Below are 19880 nucleotides of genomic sequence, written 5' to 3'. Positions count from 1 at the left end.
TACCCTATTGAGTCCCCTCGGAATCTTGTATGTTTCAATAAGATCTCCTCTCATTCTTCTAAACTCCAGTGAGTATAGACCCAACCTGTTCAATCTTTCCTCATAAGACAACCCTTCTATACCCGGAATCAACCTAGTGAACCTTCTCTGAACTGCCTGCAATGCAAGTATGACCTTCCTTAAATAAGGGCACCAGAACTACGCAGTACTCCAGGTGTGCTCTCACCAGCACCCTGTACAGTTGTAGCATAACTTCCCTGCTTTTATACTCCATCCCCCTACAAATAAAGGCCAATATTCCATTTGCCTTCCGGATTACCTGCTGCACCTGAATGTTGACCTTTTGTGTTTCATGTATGAGGACACCCAGATCCCTCTGTACCGCAGCATTTTGTAGTATTTCTCCATTTTTTTATTTTTCTTCCCAAAGTGGATGACTTCACATTTTCCCACATTATATTCCATCTGCCAAATTTCTGCCTATTTGCTTAACCTGTCGATATCCCTTTGCAGACCCTTTGTGTCCTCATCGCAACTTGCTTTTCCACGTATCTTTGTATCATCAGCAAACTTGGCCACAAGACACTCTGTTCCTTCATCCAAGTCATTGATATTTATTATAAATAGTTGAGGCCCCAGCACTAATCCCTGCGGCACCCCACTGGTAACAGATTACCATTTTGAAAATGATGCTTTTATCCCGACTCTTTGTTTTCTGTTAGTTAGCCAATCCTCCATTCATGCCAGTATATTACCCCCAACACCATGAGCTCTTGTGCAGTAATCTTTTATTTGGCACCTTATCGAATGCCTTTTGGAAATCCAAATATACTGCATCCATTGGTTCCCCTTTATCCACCCTGCCCGTTACTTCCTCAAAGAACTCTAATAAATTTGTCAGACACGATTTCCCCTTCATAAAGCTATGTTGACTCTCCTTGATTGTATTATGAGTCTCCAAATGTCCTGCTACTACTTCCTTAATAATGGATTCTAGCATTTTCCCAATGACAGATGTTAGGCTAACTGGTCTATAGTTACCTGCTTTCTGTCTTACTCCCTTCTCGGAATAGGGGTGTTACGTTTGCGGTTTTCCAATTTGCTGGGACCTTTCCAGAATCTAGTGAATTCTAGAAGATTACAACCGATGCATCCACTATCTCTGTAGCCACTTCCTTTAAGACCCTCAGATGCAAGCCATCAGGTCCAGGGGACTTGTCAGCCTTTAGACCCATTAGTTTACCCAGTACTTTTTCTCTAGTGATAGTGATTGTTTTTAGTTCCTCCCTGCCCTTTGCCCCTTGATTTTCTACTATTATTGGTATGTTATTAGTGTCTTCTACTGTAAGGACAGATACAAAATATCTGTTCAATTCCTCTGCCATTTCCTTGTTTTCCATTATTATTTCCCCAGTCTCAATGGGACCAATGTTTACTTTGGCTACCCTCTTCCTTTTTATATACTTGTAGAAGCTTTGAGTGTCAGTTTTTATATTTCTTGCTGGTTTACTCTCATAATTTATTTTCTCTCTCTTTATTATTCTTTTAGTCATCCATTGCTGGTTTTTAAAGTTTTCCCGATCTTCGGGCTAACCAGTAATCTTTGCCACGTTGTATGCTTTTTCTTTTAACCTGATACCATACCGTACATTTGCACAATTTAGGTTTACAATGTATCTCACTTAATATTTTTGGATTTTGTCATTCGTATGTGAATGTGAGGAAAATGATGACATATAACAAACCTAAGTAGCATGCATAAGTGTCAGTTTGACTTAGGTGGTAGTACAGGCCTCTAAGCCAGATGGTTGGGGGTTCAAATATCACTTTCTGGAAATCTATAAAATGAACACCAAAAGTATGTTTTTAATATGGGAAGTTTACTTTTTCACTTGTCTCTTCTAACATAGAGGTTCACTTGTGTCTTATGACATAGAAGCACAATGGAAGGTTTTCATCAGCAACCATTAGAATATAGGATACGCAACTTGAGCCATCTCTCGGAAATTCTCTCCGTGCTATTTCACTCTGCGCGGAGGGATTTCCTGTACGGGCTGCTCCTGCGCCCTCTCCACTTCCTCGCCCTCGTCTCTCGCCCTGGCGTACCATCCTGCCGTCCAGCGGAGGCAGGGGTCCCCAGTGGAGGGCTCTCTACTCGGGGATCCTCCCATGTGCCATTGGGGATCTGGGGTGGAGAGTGTTGCACGGAGCAGATGCGACCAACAGGCATTTACGCCATTTCACGAACTCCCAGGCTGCCTGCAATTTCTGCGGCCTGGATGAGTCCGTGTTATCATTCATTCACAGGGTGTGGGAGACTGCAACCCCTGTTCCACTATTTAAGGGGGCTGCTCCTCAAGTTCTGGCTGCACTTCAGTCCCACGCTCCTGATCTTTGCCCGTGGGGGCGGTCGATCCAACTGTCTGCCTCTCTTCCGCGGCATTCTCCGCGCTCGGGGTGGCCCTGGAGAGGGAGCACGCGGTGTCTGCCGGTACGCTTGAGGCTTTCCGCGACCGGCGGGCAACGCAGGGACTGCAGTGCATCCTCGACTGATATAATAAAATTAGAATTTGACACTTATTTTGGTTTTATTGAGTTGCTGCACATAAACACACCCTAACCCCCCTTATAAAAGGGGGGGCTAAAAGGAAGATAGAATTGTATAACCTGTCCCATCCTCTGTCCAGTTTCAGACCTGATAAAAGATGAGAAAACTAATAACAGGTCCACCTGAAGGTAGTTCAGCCAATTTGATCCCTGCTTGGAAAGTCTACACAATTACATTTTGAAAAGGATAAGTTGGACTGCCAAATGTTTGATTCATTTCCAATGCACAATTCAGGCTGCTGGCGGAAGTGACGCACGGCGGGCGCCTGCGCAGTCTCTAAAGGGATAGTCGGCCGTCGCCTTACGGGAGAGGGTTGGATGTCGCTGGAAGGAGAGAGCCAAGATCAGCACGTACTCCGGGAGTGGGAGAGGTAGACTTAAACCCTTCCGCTTTTTAAAAAAAAACACAAGGGATAAAATCACACTCACTCACTCACACACAAACAGAGCGCCCGACAGCTGACGGTTACCGCCCCGGGGCATCACACGCACCAACCGTCAGTTTGACGGGGGGGCGGGGCCTTCGATCGCACTGCATCCTGGGAGCTGTAGGCAGGGAAGCGCGAGAGTGAACTACAACTCCCGGAACACCGCGCGACATCAGCCTGCATCCACTTATTGACCCAGCTGAGCTGGTTGCAGATGAGAATCATAGGATGATGCGGCACACAAGGAAGGAAGGAGGGAGGACAGTCGCGCCAATGCAGGCTCTTTGCGAGAGCCGTCCAATTAGTGCCCACTCCCCTAATATAAAATTAAAACTGGAAATGCCCAGCAAAGGCAGGCAAGCATCTGTGGAGAAAGAAGCACAGTTAACGTGGCCCATCGTCAGAACTGGAAGATCTTGTAGATTAAACAGTTTTTAATCAAGTATAGAGCCAGGGAAAGTGTGGGGAGGAGAAAGAACAAAAGGGAAGGTCGCTGATCGGTTGGAGAGCAGGAGTGATTAAATGACAAAAGGGATGATGGTGCAAGGCATGGAGGGTGGGAATGGGACAAGTACAGAAACAAAAGGTGCATCTAGAGGAGCTGTAAATGGCAACGTCAGAACCATTAATAGCATTTGCTGTCCGAAAAAAATGGGAGCAGTGGTTATGATCTGAATTTATTCAGTGTTGAGTCCAGAAAGTTGCCTAATTGAAAGATGAGGTGCTATTCCTCGAGCTTATGTTTAGCTTCATTGGAACAGTGTAAGAGGTTGAGGTCAGAGTGGGAGTGGGTTGGGGAATTAAAATGGCAAGCGACCGGCAGGTCAGGGTCAGGCTTGTGGACTGAGTGGAGGTGTTCAGCAAAGTGATCACCCAATCTGCGTTTGGTCTCCCCAGTGTAGAGGAGACCACATTGTGAGCAGCGAATACGATATACTAACTTGAAAGAAGTTCAAGTAAATCACTGTTTCACCTGGAAGGAGTGTTTGGGGCTCTGGACGGTGGGAAGGGAGGAGATGAAAGGGCAAGTGTTGCATCTCCTGCACTCGCACAGGAAGGTGCTGTGGGGAGGAGAGCGGATGTTGGGGGTGATGGAAGAGTGGACCAGGGTATCGCGAAGGGAGCGGTCCGTTCGGAATGCTGAAAAGAGAGGGGAGGGGAAGATGGTGGGATCGTGCTGGAGGTTGTGTAAATGCTGGAGGATGATACGTTGAATGTGGAGGCTGGTGGGGTGGAAGGTGAGGACAAGGGGGACCCTATCATAGTTCTGGGAGGGAGGGGAAGGGGTGAGGGCAGAAGTGTGGGATATAGGATGGACATGATCGAGGGCTGTTCGCCATACAACAACACGGGAGTCCCACTCCCCTGCTCTTTTCCTCATAGCCCTGCAAATTTTTCCCCTTCAACTGGGATGGGATCCAAGGGAATGTGGCAAATTGGATCCAAAATTGACTCAGTGGCAGGAAGCAAAGGGTAATGGTTGACGGGTGTTTTTGCGACTGGAAGACTGTTTCCAGTGGGGTGCCGCAGGGTTCGGTACTAGGTCCTTTGCTTTTTGTAGTATACATTAACGATTTGGACTTAAATGTGGGGGCATGATTAAGAAATTTGCGGACGATACAAAGATAGGCCGTGTGGTTGATAGTGAGGAGGAAAGCTGTAGACTGCAGGAAGATATCAATGGAGTGGTCAAATGGGCCGAAAAGTGGCAAATGGAGTTTAATCTGGAGAAGTGTGAGGTAATGCATTTGGGGAGAGCAAACAAGGCAAGGGAGTACACAATAAATGGGAGGATACTGAGAAGTGTAGAGGAAGTGAGGGACCTTGGAGTGTATGTCCACAGATCCCTGAAGGTAGCAGGACAGATGGATAAGGTGGTTAAGAAGGCATATGGAATGCTTTCCTCTATTAGCCGAGGCATAGAATATAAAAGCAGGGATGTTATGCTGGAACTGTATAAAACACTAGTTAGGCCACAGCTTGAGTACTGCGCACAGTTCTGGTCACCACATTACAGGAAGGATGTAATTGCACTAGAGAGGGTGCAGAGGAGATTTACGAGGATGTTGCCAGGACTGGAGAATTTTAGCTATGATGACAGATTGGATAGGCTGGGGTTGTTTTCCTTGGAACAGAGGAGGCTGAGGGGTGATTTGATTGAGGTGTACAAAGTTATGAGGGGCTGAGATAGAATGGATAGGAAGGACCAATTCCCCTTAGTGGAGGGGTCACTAACCGGGGACATAGATTTAAAGTGATTGGTAGAAGGATTAGAGCGGAAATGAGGAAAGAAATTTTCACCCAGAGGGTGGTAGGAGTCTGGAACTCACTGCTTGAGAGGGTGGTAGAGGCAGAAACCCTCAACTCATTTAAAAAATACCTGGATGTCCACATAAAGAGCCGTGACCTGCAGGGCTACGGACCAAATGCAGGAGAGTGGGATTAGGCTAGGTAACTCGTTTCTCAGCTGGCGCGGACATGATGGGCCGAACGGCGGCCTCCTATGCCGTAAATTTTCTATAATTCTAACTATTTATCTAATTCCCTTTTGAAAGTCATTATTAAATTTGGTTCCACTATACTTTCAAGCAGTGCGTTTAGAATGGATTTAGAATTTCCCAAGCTCTTTGGGCAAAGCCTTTCCTATGTCTAGCCTGGTCAAAATAGGGTGCAGGGCTTATATATTACAAGGTTTGCCCAACACGGTCTGGTTTGGCCCACCACGCCTCGTGAGCTATGGGTGCAGGAGTACCTCCACCTTGGGCATAACCCCATTTTCACAAGAGCGGCAATCAAGCACGTTTTCACGTAAGGCCAGGAGTGCTGGAAACCTGAAATGAAAACATTGCTGGACGTGCTCAGCAGGTCTGCATCTGAAACAGAAAAAAGACAAAACTACAAACGCTGGAGATAGGAAATAAAAACAGAAAATGCTGGAAATACACATCTAGTCAGTCAGCATCTGTTTTAAAAAAAAAAGGCGGTAAATTTTTCCATTGTAAAGTTCTGAGTGTCTTATACCTCAAATGTTAACCTGCCTTTTTTTGCAGATGCTGACCAACCTGCTGTGCACTTCCAGCATTTTCCATTTTTGTTTTGAAAGAGTTGGATTAACGTCTCCTGTGGGACCTTTCATGTATTTGCTTGTTCCCACAACACATTTTCTTGTCATCATCCATCTGAAAACACAGTAGTAGAAATATGAAAATAATGACATTGCAAGAATGTTTTCTAGATAATAAAAAGAATGCCCAAACACTTAATTGCCTCACATCATCATTGGGTGACCCATGTGATTTGTGGCATCATTCTGCAATTGGCAGAAAAAACAAGCTTCCAAAATTCCCTGATTATGTATCTTTTATTTCCCAACTACAATTCAGATCTCTTTCACCGTCCCCCCCCGCCCCACCTTGTGAGATACACAAGTCCATATAGTTAATGAAAATCTGTTGATTTGGGAATATTGAGCAAAACCAACAACTATTTTGTATATGACAGAACATTCCCACATGTTTGCTTATATTAAGCTGAATACATGTAAAGTCAGCTGGCCTGTATTAGAAGTTTGTTTTTAACATTTTTTTAAAAAGGAAAAAGTTAATTGTGAGCCATCACAATATTTTCTGAAATGTTCTAATTCTTGTGCTTCAGTGCCATTCTCATCCTGCAGTGTTCTGATTTTCAGATTCATGTGCCCAAAAAAATTCTGAAATATGTCCTCATATTTTGTAAAGAAAAAGTCCTCCGTTCACAGTTACAACAGCACTTTCCTGCCAATGAAGCATATACACTTGCAGCATTTAGAGATTTTATCTACACCTTTTTTCTTTTAACTTCAGCCTGCACAGAGCATTTGCTCAGCTGGCATCAATGAATGCTGTGTAGTGGCATCGAGGTTACAGGCCTTTGCTAATACATTGGCTGCCTTCTCCAGATGGGCAGCAAGGAGCAATCAGGAAGAGGGCTGCAAGCAAAGGGAGTGGAATGCTGTTGCATTATTAAAATTCATCACTCCGCATATCTGAGTGATTAAAAGAACCCACAACACCACACATGCAACAGGAGCTAAGCTGCTCTGCATTGGCTTGTACTGACCCATGGCTGTATTGGTCCACCAGTTTTGGCAAGTTTCTAAATCCATCATGTAATTTTTGATTGAATTTGTTATCATGAATTATTTATGGTTTTCCTGTGTTGCTTAAATATTGACCGTGACTTCCTTCCAACAGCCGGCAGATAGAGCTGAAGCAGCAGATGATTGACCACAACACTGAGGACTGGCAGAGTAATGAGGGCTTTGAAGGTTTAGACCGTGTCGGAGGTGTGGATTTATCTTTCGTCAAGGGAGATGAAGTCAATGCTTGCGCCTCATTAGTGGTTCTCAGTTATCCTGATCTTAAGGTAAAATCAGACAGAAAACTTGGAAAGTCCATAGCTGATTTATATACAAAATTTAATAAGTGATGATAGCCACACGCAAAGACCAGTCTCATTCACTTTGGTAAAACAAGTAACTTACAACAGCAACTTGCATTTATATAGCACCTTTAATGTAGTAAAAATCCTAAGGCACTTCACAGAGGAGAAGCAAGTGGTGAAACTTAGTAAAAGATTTAGGGGAACTTGGTAAAGATGAGAAGAAAGGTGGTGGTTTTGAGAAGGCTTTTAACCACATATTTCTGTGTACAGTCCCATGGCGGACCACAAATTTTCAAACCCCACCCTGCTGGCCTGGTACTATTATGTTGTCAGCCCATATTGAAGTACGCAAAATTAGAAGACCATGCTAGAGGGGCAGTAGTTTTACCAATGAGCGTGGGCTGTAGTCATTAGCCGTGTGTTCCTCACACATCCGGTATTGACTGATGTAATACGTGAAGATATACCAAGTCTCACTGATTTTTAGCAAATCACAGAGTTTGATGCTGTTCTCTTTAAAAATATACCACAGTTATGTGGATAGACTGGAGAAGCTGGGGTTGTTCTCCTTGGAACAGAAAAGGTTGCGAGGAGATTTGATAGAGGTATTTAAAATCATGAAGGGTCTATTGATGGAGAGAAACTGTTCCTATTGGCGGATGGGTCAAGATCCGGCGGACATAGATTTAAGGTGATTGGCAAAAGAACCAAAGGTGACATGAGGAAAAACTTCTTTATGCAGCGAGTGGTTAGGATCTGGAATGTACTGCTGGAGGGGTGGTGAAGGCAGATTCAATTGTGGCTTTCCTTTCCTTGAAAGTAAAAAATTTGCAGTGCTACGGGGATAGGGTGGGGGAGTGGGACTAGCTGGATTGCTCTTGCATAGAGCCAGCACGGACTCGATGGGCCAAATGGCCTCCTTCCATGCTGTAACCTTTCTATAATTCTAAGTCTCACTGATTTGTTAACATATGACACTGTTTTGTCCTTGGAAGTTCATCTTTGTGTTATAAAACTGTGAATATATACTGTACAATTCAGAATTTTCCCTGCCTGAATTAATGCATTTAAACAACAATTTAATTCTTTCTTGTGCGGTGAAGATAAAGATCAACTGGGAGAAGAGGAATGTGGTCCAGCAGGCTCAGTAATTTTCTTAAAATGAACTCCTGGGAATTGTTCTACTTCCTGTGCTGTTAATCAGGTGCATGTACCTACCACTGCGATCTGTGACGTTTTATTTATTTTATTATCCAGTCACCCAGATCTGCATTGTATAAACAAACTAGCTGTATCAGTTGTACCTGTCGAGTTAAAAGCCTTCAGTATGAGGACAAGTGGCTTACTGGTTGCAGAGGCATGAGCACTCACTTCACAGTTAATAAGGCGATGAATGTTTTATGTTTGATCGGACCACAAGATGCAGTATTTACAATGGTACTTTACCGCAGTGGAGACTTTTGTCAGGCACCTCTGTGTGCACAGTTCCAACTAAACAATCACAAAGTAGTTTTAGTGCAGTCATGCGGAAGCCATCATCTCAAATTGCCCTGGCCTGTGATCTGTAGCAGACTGTATGGAGGAGAGCAGCTGTACATGGAAAATCAAAGAAACAATTTTTAAAAAACGACTGCTCATGAGTTCTTACAGCTCTGCAACAATGTATAAACTCAGTCTGCTACAGCAGCAATAACTTGTATTTATATAGTGTCTTTAACATAGTAAAACAATCCAAGGTGCTTCACAAGAGCGATTATCAAACAAAATTTGACACCAAGCCACATAAGGAGATGTTAGGACATGGTCAAAGAGGTAGGCTTTAAGAATCATCTTAAAGGAGAAGAGAGAGGCGGAGAGGTTTAGGAAGGGAATTCCAGAGCTTAGGGCCTAGACAGCTGTATAGGGGATGTGCAAGAGGCCAGAATTGGAGGAGCGCAGAGATCTCGGAGTAGGGCTGGAGGAAGTTACAGAGATAGGGAGGGGCAGGGCCATGGAGGGATTTGGAAACAAGGGTAAGATTTTTAAAATTGAGGCGTTGTCGGACGAGGCGCCAATGTAGGTCAGCGAGCATAGGGGTGATGGGTGAAAGGGACTTGGTGCGAGTTAGGATACGAGCAGAAGAATTTTGGAGCAATGTGTTGCCCAAGGATTACATAAATGATTTAAAAGTTTGTTTTATTCCTAAAGAACAGTTTAGCAGCTGTAGTTTAAAGAATGTGGAAGGGCTGACAGCTTTAGGGAAATGTTAGGTGTGAGATTGATGATCAGAAAGAGAGAAGTGCATGTGAAAGGGTCACAGTTTTAAACCAAATGAAGGCCATCACACTCCATTTTGGGCAGATGTTTCTAACATCAACCTTTTTACCGATTGGCTTCATTTGCTGAAGACCCTGATTAAAAATACTTACTCACAGGTGACAGCTCTAAAATCCATGTTTAGCTTTTCTAGTTCAAGGGCATACAGCGGTCATGTTAACTCGCCCTGTGTCAGTACCAGGAAATGTTATGCAATATGTCAATTAAAGAGGATCACGGACAAGCTAACAGAATTGGACCACATGTTGCTGTTTCTCTGTGACTTCTTGTGATATTATATTGGTGGATATCACTCAGACTATATGCAAGTGATTCAGAAATAGCAGGAAAGGGAGATGATGAAAAATACAATTAGCTGACTATAAACTAGGTAAAAAATTGATGCATATAAAGTATAAGCGACAGTATAAGCAAAAGTGATATAAATAAACATGATGTTTCATGGGAAAGAAGGTAATTCATTTCAAAGATTCAGATGCAAACAGAGCATGCAATAAAATGGCCTGCTAATAATTGAGTTACTGTAATTACAATATGCATGCATCAGCATTATTGGTCAAATATCAAGAAAATCATGTGCACTATTTCTTAAGAGACCACTGGTGTCAACACTTGCAACTGGTGCTGATATCAGTGTTTACATTAACCTTTGTTTCTCGTCACAGTTGTAGTTTTAAATCTCCAGTTTCATCTTAGCCAGCAGCAGATGGTGCCAAACATAGAAATGTTGCGCATTTCATATATTTTCAGTGGGGGTTTTTTGTGCAAGTTACTGGTCTCCATAGAAACTATTGGTTCCAATTTCAGAGTCACTGGTTCAGATGCAGTAAATACAAAATAAACACTGATTTTTATTTGTAAATATTTCAGTTAACAAATTATTTTTTTTTCTTATTTTAATTGGTTCACTCCAACCAGTGCTAAAACTCAGCAGATTCAAAGCAAGCTTTTACTAAATATTTCTACCACTCATATCGCAAGATAATTACTTTGGAATGTTTTATTACCATATAATAAACTCAAAAACAGCTAACATCTGTAAAGAGAAAAGGCAGGCTGTGACATTTTGTTTGAAGGTGGCACACCCAAACGTGATAGCCTGTCTTTTCTCTTTATAGTTGCTGACTGACCTGCTGTGTATTTCCAGCTTTTTCTGCTTTTATTTCAGACTTCCAGCATTTGCTGTTTCCCTTTTTATTATGACATGCCCTTTAGCACAGATTTTAAAGATTATATGAAACCACGAGAAAATAAACTGTTTTTCTTTTACACCGCCACTGCCCTACTGCGTCATTGTTAAAAGGCGCCGTCATCCTGTGAGAATGAAACATCGAAACTCCTGCATGAGGTGCAAACCCAAAACAACTAGAATGCATCATATATACGTATATCATACCCTGCATAGCATTACAGACAGAGAGAGTATGCAGCTCTGCTCTCATCCAGAGTTGGTGCTTGGTACAGAGAAGAGAATTATTTTTTAAATGAAAGATAATAAAACAAGAAAATGTCTGTATCTTGAAAGCTGTAAATAACTTTAAGTACTAACAGGGTTGATCGCCATTTGCTTCTTATAGGTCCTCAAATCTTCAATAGGCTTTCTGCCTTCAATGTTTTAAAACTGTCTAATGTAAGGAATCTTACAACACCAGGTTATAGTCCAACAATTTTATTTTAAAATCACAAGCTTTCGGAGATTATCCCCTTCGTCAGGTAAGACTAATAAGCCAATATATGCATTGTAAAATAAAATGCAGCAAGAATCTGTTCATAAATTCAGTTCTCATCATTCATGTTTCCAGTGTTTTTTTTGCTTTGCTCAGGTTGTCCATGAGGAATGCCAGATGGTTTGTCTGAATGCCCCTTATATCCCAGGATTTCTGGCATTCCGGGAGGCACCCTTCCTGGAAGAAGCTGTGAGAAGACTGCAGCACAAGGACCCCAGTCTTCTCCCTCAGGTAAAAATATGAAACTGCCCTTGCAAACGTGTGAATATGCTTGATTAAATTGTCTGGAGTAGATCTCATTAGCACAATTGCAGCCTTTCCAAGATAGTGAAGCTGTACAATGTCATTTTAAAACGACTGGTGTATTCAATGCTTAGTAAAACACTAACCACAATCAAAACCGAATTTTCAAAATGATAAAATCAAACCATATTCATTTATTTTACTTTGAATGACCCATAGGTTCTTCAACATTTGGAATAGCTACTAACTCTTCTTTTCTGAATGTAATTAAAAATGTTGATTTTGAAGCTATTCAGGAAATTATGCCGTTTTTACTGTCAATTTCATGTATCCATTCATTCTAAATCATCCTTTCAAAAATCAAAATTACATATGATAGCTTACTTAATAATTAAGAATTAAGTTTTGAGAATTCCTAGAAAAACAGTGCAGTGACCTCAAGCTCACAAACATGTGGCGTCAGTTGCAAAATGTATTTTAGTGGCATGGGTTTTGTCAATATGACCTCTGTCAATAGCACTAGTACTTGGTTAATTTTTTAATAGTATATATTTTTTATGTGTGCATCTAGGGCACACAAAGTGAGTCCTCACTGATAAAGGTCTCTAGTGCTTTAACTTCTGAATGGAAATGGACCCAGAGTCAACAAATTAAATCAAAATCATTTTAAACAAACAAAACAGTAACATGCAAACAAACTAAAAAAAAGTGTCCAGTAAAGCTCTTGCTAACCACAGGAAAAAGTTGGTAGATAGAAAATAATGGAAAATGAATTAGAAGACACTAAGGCAATTGAAGGGTTAACACAATGTGATTAAAATATAGGATGAAAGCTTGAGTGGTTTGTGAACGTCATTTGAACCCTGAAATTGGATTAGTGCCTTAAAGTCACCTAGAGGTATGTGTCATTATTTATAAAAAATGTAGAAGACAGTGACTTTTTCTGGTTTAAATTCGTTTTCTTGGTGATGTGAAGCTGTCCAGCAGTCCATTTGTTTGATGTGGATGTTTTATGATGCTGTTTGAAGATGAAAGTAATGACATGTGACAGAAGGCTATTATTGATTTCATGACATAGGACCTGAAGGTGTAATGGATCCTGCGAGGAGGCCTGCAGTATTACCACATTATTTTTAATAATATATATATCGCAGGAAAAATCATTGTGTTGTACATATTACAATACAGTGATACAAGGCATAAAGATTTCATATGTGATCAAATTATAACAAAAATAACAAGAACATTCTTTTTGGAAAAGTTGATCTAAAGAGTAAAATTAACTGTTTAAAAATACCTTAAATGTGCAACATTAAGTTTGGTTATACTTATTGAAGCTCACAGGTCCAAAGTATATTTAAAAAATAATTTGTTTCAGTATGCAAGCTTACCTCTTGTAAATTTTTTAAGGCTGTTAATATAAAATTGCAGCAGTGCCCTGTCAATCTATTTAATTAACATTATTTATTGATATTCCAGGTTATTTTTGCAGATGGAAATGGGATTTTGCACCAGCGAGGTAACCAGTCCACTTCTCGTGAATATGTATTAGTTATTTACACATCATTATATTGCGGTACCAGCTATATGTACATCCATCTGAACACTAACCTCACCACTTTAATGATTCGACAATTATCCAGATTTTAAACAAATTTCATCACTAAAATTCTTCTCACAATGACAGTGGGTTTCTTTTAAAAGTGAACATGTTAGGGCCTGTGTGAATGTCGCTTTCACATATCTGTAAAATATGAAGTGTTAGCCCATTAATTTCAAAACTAATAATGGTATTTTTGCCATGCTTGCCAATATATTTCCATTAACCTCTGCATGCTGGGACTCATCAATCTGTTTCGGTGCGTTTAATCAGTCCTTTTTTTAAAACAGCAATTAGTAGATCTCCCATGATGTTGCTCACTGATATTCTGGAGCCAGAAGCACAGTTTCTGATGATTACAGTTCTCCTGAGACACCAGAACTCCCACTCCTGCTTTGAAGCAGCAACCCCATGTGTCTTTGACTCAGGTGCTTCCTTGATTGGTTCTGAGCCGAGGACTGGGAGGGAGGGAGCAAAATGAGAGCAGTCAACATTTGTCATGCAGAGACTGACTAAGTCCCTGGCCTCTCTTTCTGGTCTAATCTCTCATGAGCCAGTTGTGTAGTTCTACTTCCAGAAAGAGCACCAAGGCAGCTCCAGTATAATAGAATTGTGCATTGAATTGGCATGTTGCATGCTGGGAATTGTAGTCCCGCCTCTTTAAGGAATTAAAGTAGTGAACTGTTGAGTTACGGGTGATTGAGCTGATCCCTAGCGCTCAAATTGGAGACCAGTGGGAGTTGGGGCTGACGGGTACTGACTATGGGGGAGGCTTGGAATGAGAATAACTGTCATTTTTAAGGATATATAGTGAGGCGGATGAGAAACCGTCAGCAGTTTTTTTTCCCCGGAACATGAATGGGTAGATTTTTTTGATGGAATGTGATTGGAGAGAACATTGAAAGGTTTTACACAAAGATTGGTGAACAGCAAAGTAGAAAATAAGCAATGAACAACGAAAAAAACATTGAGCGTTACCCAGTGAGGAAGAAGCAAATTGATAAATGTTGAAAAAAGAAAATTGCTAGCCACTCATGACAAGACAAAAACCTTATTATATAGAGTAGCCTCAGTAACTTAAAATTGTTCTATTGAATGTGTGACAAATTTATTGTTACTTCCTATAAATAGACTCTCGGGGAGAAAGGTTCAATTTATGGTAGCCTGTTTTGCGCCTGTAAAATGGGCATTAGGCCTCCGATGCCACCTGTCATGCCCAATCTGGACCAGAAGTGCGCAAGCCGTGTATTGGTTCGTATGATCTTTAGTGGTACAGGATGCCTGCCTGAAACAGGTGTTAGGCTCCTTAAATATGCAAATTTGGGTCCTGTGCTGGTTGTCGGACCCCTAATGCAAAATTCTGGTAATAAATGAGCGGGGCGTGCTCTGTGCATACTTGGCCTAAATGTACTAGGTCTTGAGCGGCCTAATCAACTCACTGAAAGTCAAATGAAAGCACCAGACACTGAATCCCTACTGTAGTGTTGAGCCAAGTGATGAATTTGTATATATATATATGTATGTATATGTGTGTGTGTTTTCCCAATAGACATTCCAGTTACACTTTTAATGTTTTAGGAAGGAGCTACTTGCCTGTACTTGATTGGTCTGTATTAAAACTGTAAGTAAAAGTAATAACACTCCTTGCCTTTATCATGCAACAGCATCAACATAACTGTTTCCAACTCAAACCTTAAAGTGTTGGGAGTCCAGCTATGTGTGTGAATGTAATGGGAATGCATTCAGTTTGAGGCATGTTGGCCTGGAACTTGTTTTTAAAAAGTCACACTAAGAAAAAGCAAACGTGAAAGAAATCTTAAGTTTGTACATTTTACACAGTCATCTTTTATTATGCAATGAGATTTTGGTATCGGCATACATTTTATTCAGGTTATATTTTTTAAGGACTTTCCAAAATACCTCTGTTCTTTAAAGGTTTTTTTTAGTAAACGCATAAACACATGAATTAAAATTATTGTGTACAGGCATATACTTCTAACTCCTCAGACAGCAATCTCTGCTTGGGGCATCATGAGGACGTCTAAGATGTTGGCTAGGTGCTTCCCCATAAAAATAACAGCTCATTCTTAACTCCTTGTGCCTGATAATAGAGCAGTGGGAGAGTACCAGAAGATAGTTACCAGCCTGCTATTGCCATCAGAGAATGATGTATAAGAGTGAGAGAGAGAGACTTAAAGGAAGAGGAAACTTCATTCGTCAGAATGGGGACTGTGAACAAGAAGTTGAACCAGAATGGGGACTGTTAACAAGAAGTTGAACCTTTAAAGTTTAAAAAAATGTCAACTTTGTATATCCACAGATGTTAGGCATCCTCACTGTTAGGCTGCCCTGGTAACATTCCCCCTGAAGCCATGATTTCAGTTTGGCCTCCGAGCTAAATCAAAGCACCCTGTTCCTGGGAAACCACAATTGTGTGTGGTGGGTCTCCACAGAACTGATAAAATTGATGTCTTTTTTTAAAAAGATCAAAGACTATTTTTGAAGGGTTATTTTTTGCAATATGTAAAATGAGAGAGTACTTTGAAAAGAAAAGCATCGTCCCTGGATTTTTCTTCTGTACAGGTATGTAATTGCAAAAGTCAGAATCCTCTCCATTTCTTATATAAAAATGCTAGGTTGGTGGCGAGCAGAAGGCTACAGTGACTCACCCTCCTGTTATATGCTTACGGCCACAGTGACTCCAGTTACACGTATAAAGCCAAGTTGACTCACCCTCCATTTGCTGTTAGTGTACTCCTCGTGAGAGCCACCTGATTGTTTTTGTCAAGGCTTGAAGTGACATGACTTTGATGGCCTGATTTGTAATCAGTAGTTTATGCTATATCTTAGTACTTTCAAGGTGTATAGTATGCTCTAATGACAACTAAAAGGGGTAGTGCTTAGTTACTCACAGATAGTATTCTACATAACTATAACATTACATAAGTTATTTATTACCTTTTTGTTATTTTTGAACAACAGAATTTGGCATGGCCTGCCACTTGGGTGTACTCACAGACTTGCCCTGTGTTGGGGTTGCCAAGAACCTCCTGCATGTGGATGGTCTGGAAGAAAATAATCTGCTCAAGGAAAAGGTAAGGAAGAACTATCCACCTTGCACCTTGGAGTTCAGCTGCATTGAAACATCACATGGATCAGCTTTATACAGCTCTGAAGTTAGATACCCTAAAACCATCTAGACAGGAATTTCAATTTGAATTCAATCTGACTGTTACATTTTTTATAGTTACAAAAGCAATGCAGAAGAAAGTAGTTCCTTGAAAAGAGTGACAGCATTGATACCCATAAGGAACAATAAATCCAAATACTGAAGGAAGGATTTCAGCACCAACATTAATAATATAATCACACTGCAGTTTTGCAGTTTATTCTGAGAATATAATAAATGAAGAAATCTTCTAACGTTCTTTATACCACGCCTGTGGTTTGGAAACAGCAGAAATAAATGTCATATTTCCCCACAGATGAGGTCCGAATTATTCAGCTACAGAGACTGAGGCTGCTTTCCTACTATTTCCTCAGTTCCCATAGCTAAATACCATTTTGTTTCAAAATTTAGTGTTGGCTGCTATACAGAAATAGAGCTTGCTCTCTTCCTACATCAGGCTACAAGTATGTCAACGGTCGATGCCTTATCTCCAAATAGAACCTAAAAGTAAATTGGAACATCTGTTTAATTTGTTTCTATTTGGGTCACAGAGCTAAAAATTCACATTAGCTCCTGGTTCACTGCTAAATAAGTTGTATTTGGAACTGTAAGGTTGGGTGTTGCAGCAGATTAATACACTGTCCTGTTACCTGCTGGATCTTTGTTCAAATCCAGTCCAGGCTGATGAGATGACAATTGCCTCTCCCAACAGGTTGCAGTGATCCAATGTGAAATGAATTTGGGCAGTTTCAAACTCTCAAAATTGTCAGGCTCACTCACAAAGACAATCGGCCACTTCTATGGCAATTGAACATTCTGCTGCAGCAGGTTGGGACTGAGTTAGGATCGGCCTAGAAAAGGAACTTTGCTCTGCGTCTGTTAGATAAACGGAGTAATAAACACCCGATGAGATCAAACCGGTCACATGAAGTAACAGCTGAAAGCCAGAAGGAAGTCTAGAATACGATACGCGACCTTCTGTTGGCAAGAATATCTGCACTGTAGGAGCTTAAAAACGTTCAATGAGTTTTTTTTATTTGCATTGTGGATGCTACATTCGCGTATCTTTGTAGGAGGGATATGCATAACAGCTGAATTTTCATTTTTACTGCCAATGGAAACAAAAAATCAGGAGTTATGTAAAATGGGCAACCAATGTGCCAACATCTGTTTTCCGCTTGGTGTAAAAGTGAACACTCACCTCTGTGTTTTGGGAGACATATTGGAAACGATTTGGATTGAACTTAAAAAAGATGTTACAGACTTCCTAGACAGCAGGAGAAACTAGAGCAAGAATTTTTTTTTACAAATATAAGGCAGGCCTGTGAAAAGACCAGACCGTTAGTCACCAGGATTTCAATTACCTACAAATTGACTGGAATTACATGAGAACACAGGATAAAACTGCACCAACCAGTGCCGTATGAGGAATATATTTGATTAATAACAGCGTGAGCACAAGCCCAACAGTACTGCCCACTGAGTGGAGAAAACAGAGCTCTATCCATCAACCTTTGACTGCCAATGTGGGCTCAGGGAAAAGGCTGACTATCCAGTCATTTAATGATGACACAGAGACCATTCACTGTACACTGTAGACAAAGCATAAAAGAAAGCATAGCTCATTTAAAAAACTATAGCCTGGTCAGTGAAATTGTGGGATTAGGGCAGCAAAGTTGTATGGAGGAAAAGTGTGAAGATGTGCTTAAGTCTGGGATCAGATTTCCAAAGACAGCAAGGAGAAGCTTGGCACTGTGTGGATGATACAGAAATTATTCTAAATAGATCAGGTGTTCTTAAAAAAGATCTACACCAGTGAGTTTTATGGGATCTGGGGATAGTAGTAATCGAGGCTTTAACTAACATGTTTTAAACTTCATTAGATTTAGGAGAGATCCCTGAGCATTGGAAAGTGACAAATATAACTCAATAATTCAGAAAAGTGTGAAGAAACATACCAGGAAATTACAGGCAAGTCAGTTTATCATCAGTTGTAGGGAATATTAAGGAACTGGTGGGGGAGCATGTGGGATATCTATGTTCATTAAAGTAACCAAGCGTAGATTCAGGAAGGAGTATTCTAGCTTATCTAACTTCCTGGAGTTATTTTTAAAGATATTACTGCCATGGAGGACAAAAGAAATTCAGTGGATATTAAATATAGTTAATTTTTCAAAAAGGTTTTGACAAGATCCCACACGGCATTATATCGTTCCTCCTGCAGCCTCCTCTCCATATAGGTGTAATCTGTTAGCAGTGCATGACATGCTAAAGAAAAGAGTGAAGAGGAAGAAAGAGGTTTCCAAAAAATAAACTTAAAAAGCATCTATTTAAATTTAAGCTGTTTTGCTTAACTTTTTTTCCTCTCTCCTTTTAATTTCTGCTAAAATTGCACTATAATGGATATTTTAACAGAATAATTTACAAGTTGTAACCAGGATTGTAGGCCTCATTTGTGCCTATCGACATAAACATATGGTTTACACATATACCACCTGTAGAACCCACATTACACAGCTTTCTCCAAAACTCTTGCTGAGCATTACCTCACTGAAATGCATTTTATAACACACGAGGCATATTCATTATTTATTTAACGTATTGGACTTTTTGTTTATTTTCGCTTTTTTTGTCAGGATAAATCAAAATGAGCTAAGTGCTAGTATTCGTTGGCGTGTTGACAGCAAGGTTTTTAGAATATTATTAACATTACACTTTAGATAAACCAGATTAATACTTAAACCCGAGATACATAGAATTACATAGGAATGACAACATAGAAACAGGCCATTCGTTTTGCTGTTTATCCTCTACTCAAGCAATAGTCTTGTCCCATAGTATGGTAGTCTTGTCCCTACCATAGTCCCTTTTCCTTCAACCACCTATCGAATCTATTCTTAAATGTTGACATGATCTCTGCTTCAATTACTAACTCCGGTAGCGGTAGTGCATGCCACAGTCTCACAACCATCTCACATTTGCTGACATTGAATTCCATCTCCCACTTTTTTGCCCTTTCCACTATCTTATCAGTAACTCCATCCTTTTGTTCCTCAGAACTATTTTCTATACCTTCTATTTTAGAATTGTCTGCATATTTGGAAACCGCTCCCTCCAGCCATAGGTTCAAATCATTGATGTACACAGTGGACAGAAGTGATCCCAGAACAGAATCCTGTTGGACACTGCTACCCGCTCAAACCACTGAGAAACTGTCCTTAACTTCTACTCTGTTTGCTCCCTTCTAACCAGTTTCTAATCCTCGCCCTAATTCTATACCCCTTAATCTTCACCAATAGTTTCCTGTGCGGTAACTTGTCAAAGGCTTTCTGAATATCCATTGAATACCGCATAAACTGTATTTCCCC

The 19880-nt window shown here is 40.7% G+C and overlaps 1 protein-coding gene across 9 annotated transcripts in view; it reads left to right on the top strand.

Moving 5' to 3' along the window:
• Positions 1–2878: 2878 nt before the first annotated feature.
• The window catches only part of LOC137341080 (endonuclease V-like), a 97931-nt gene continuing 80929 nt past the window's right edge, over positions 2879–19880 (top strand). For all 9 annotated transcript variants that reach the window (XR_010966954.1, XR_010966951.1, XR_010966949.1 and 6 more), the window contains exons 1-5: positions 2879–2978; positions 7268–7439; positions 11597–11731; positions 13223–13262; positions 16326–16438. Coding sequence is in view for 3 of the 9 variants with exons in the window: in XM_068003990.1 (XP_067860091.1) it covers positions 2926–2978; positions 7268–7439; positions 11597–11731; positions 13223–13262; positions 16326–16438 (513 nt within the window). In the remaining 6 variants the exon portion in view is untranslated. The remainder of the gene's footprint in view (positions 2979–7267; positions 7440–11596; positions 11732–13222; positions 13263–16325; positions 16439–19880) is intronic.

Source organism: Heptranchias perlo, chromosome 23, assembly GCF_035084215.1.
Source record: "Heptranchias perlo isolate sHepPer1 chromosome 23, sHepPer1.hap1, whole genome shotgun sequence".
Classification (NCBI taxonomy): domain Eukaryota; kingdom Metazoa; phylum Chordata; class Chondrichthyes; order Hexanchiformes; family Hexanchidae; genus Heptranchias; species Heptranchias perlo.
This window is presented reverse-complemented; position numbering and strand designations above follow the sequence as displayed.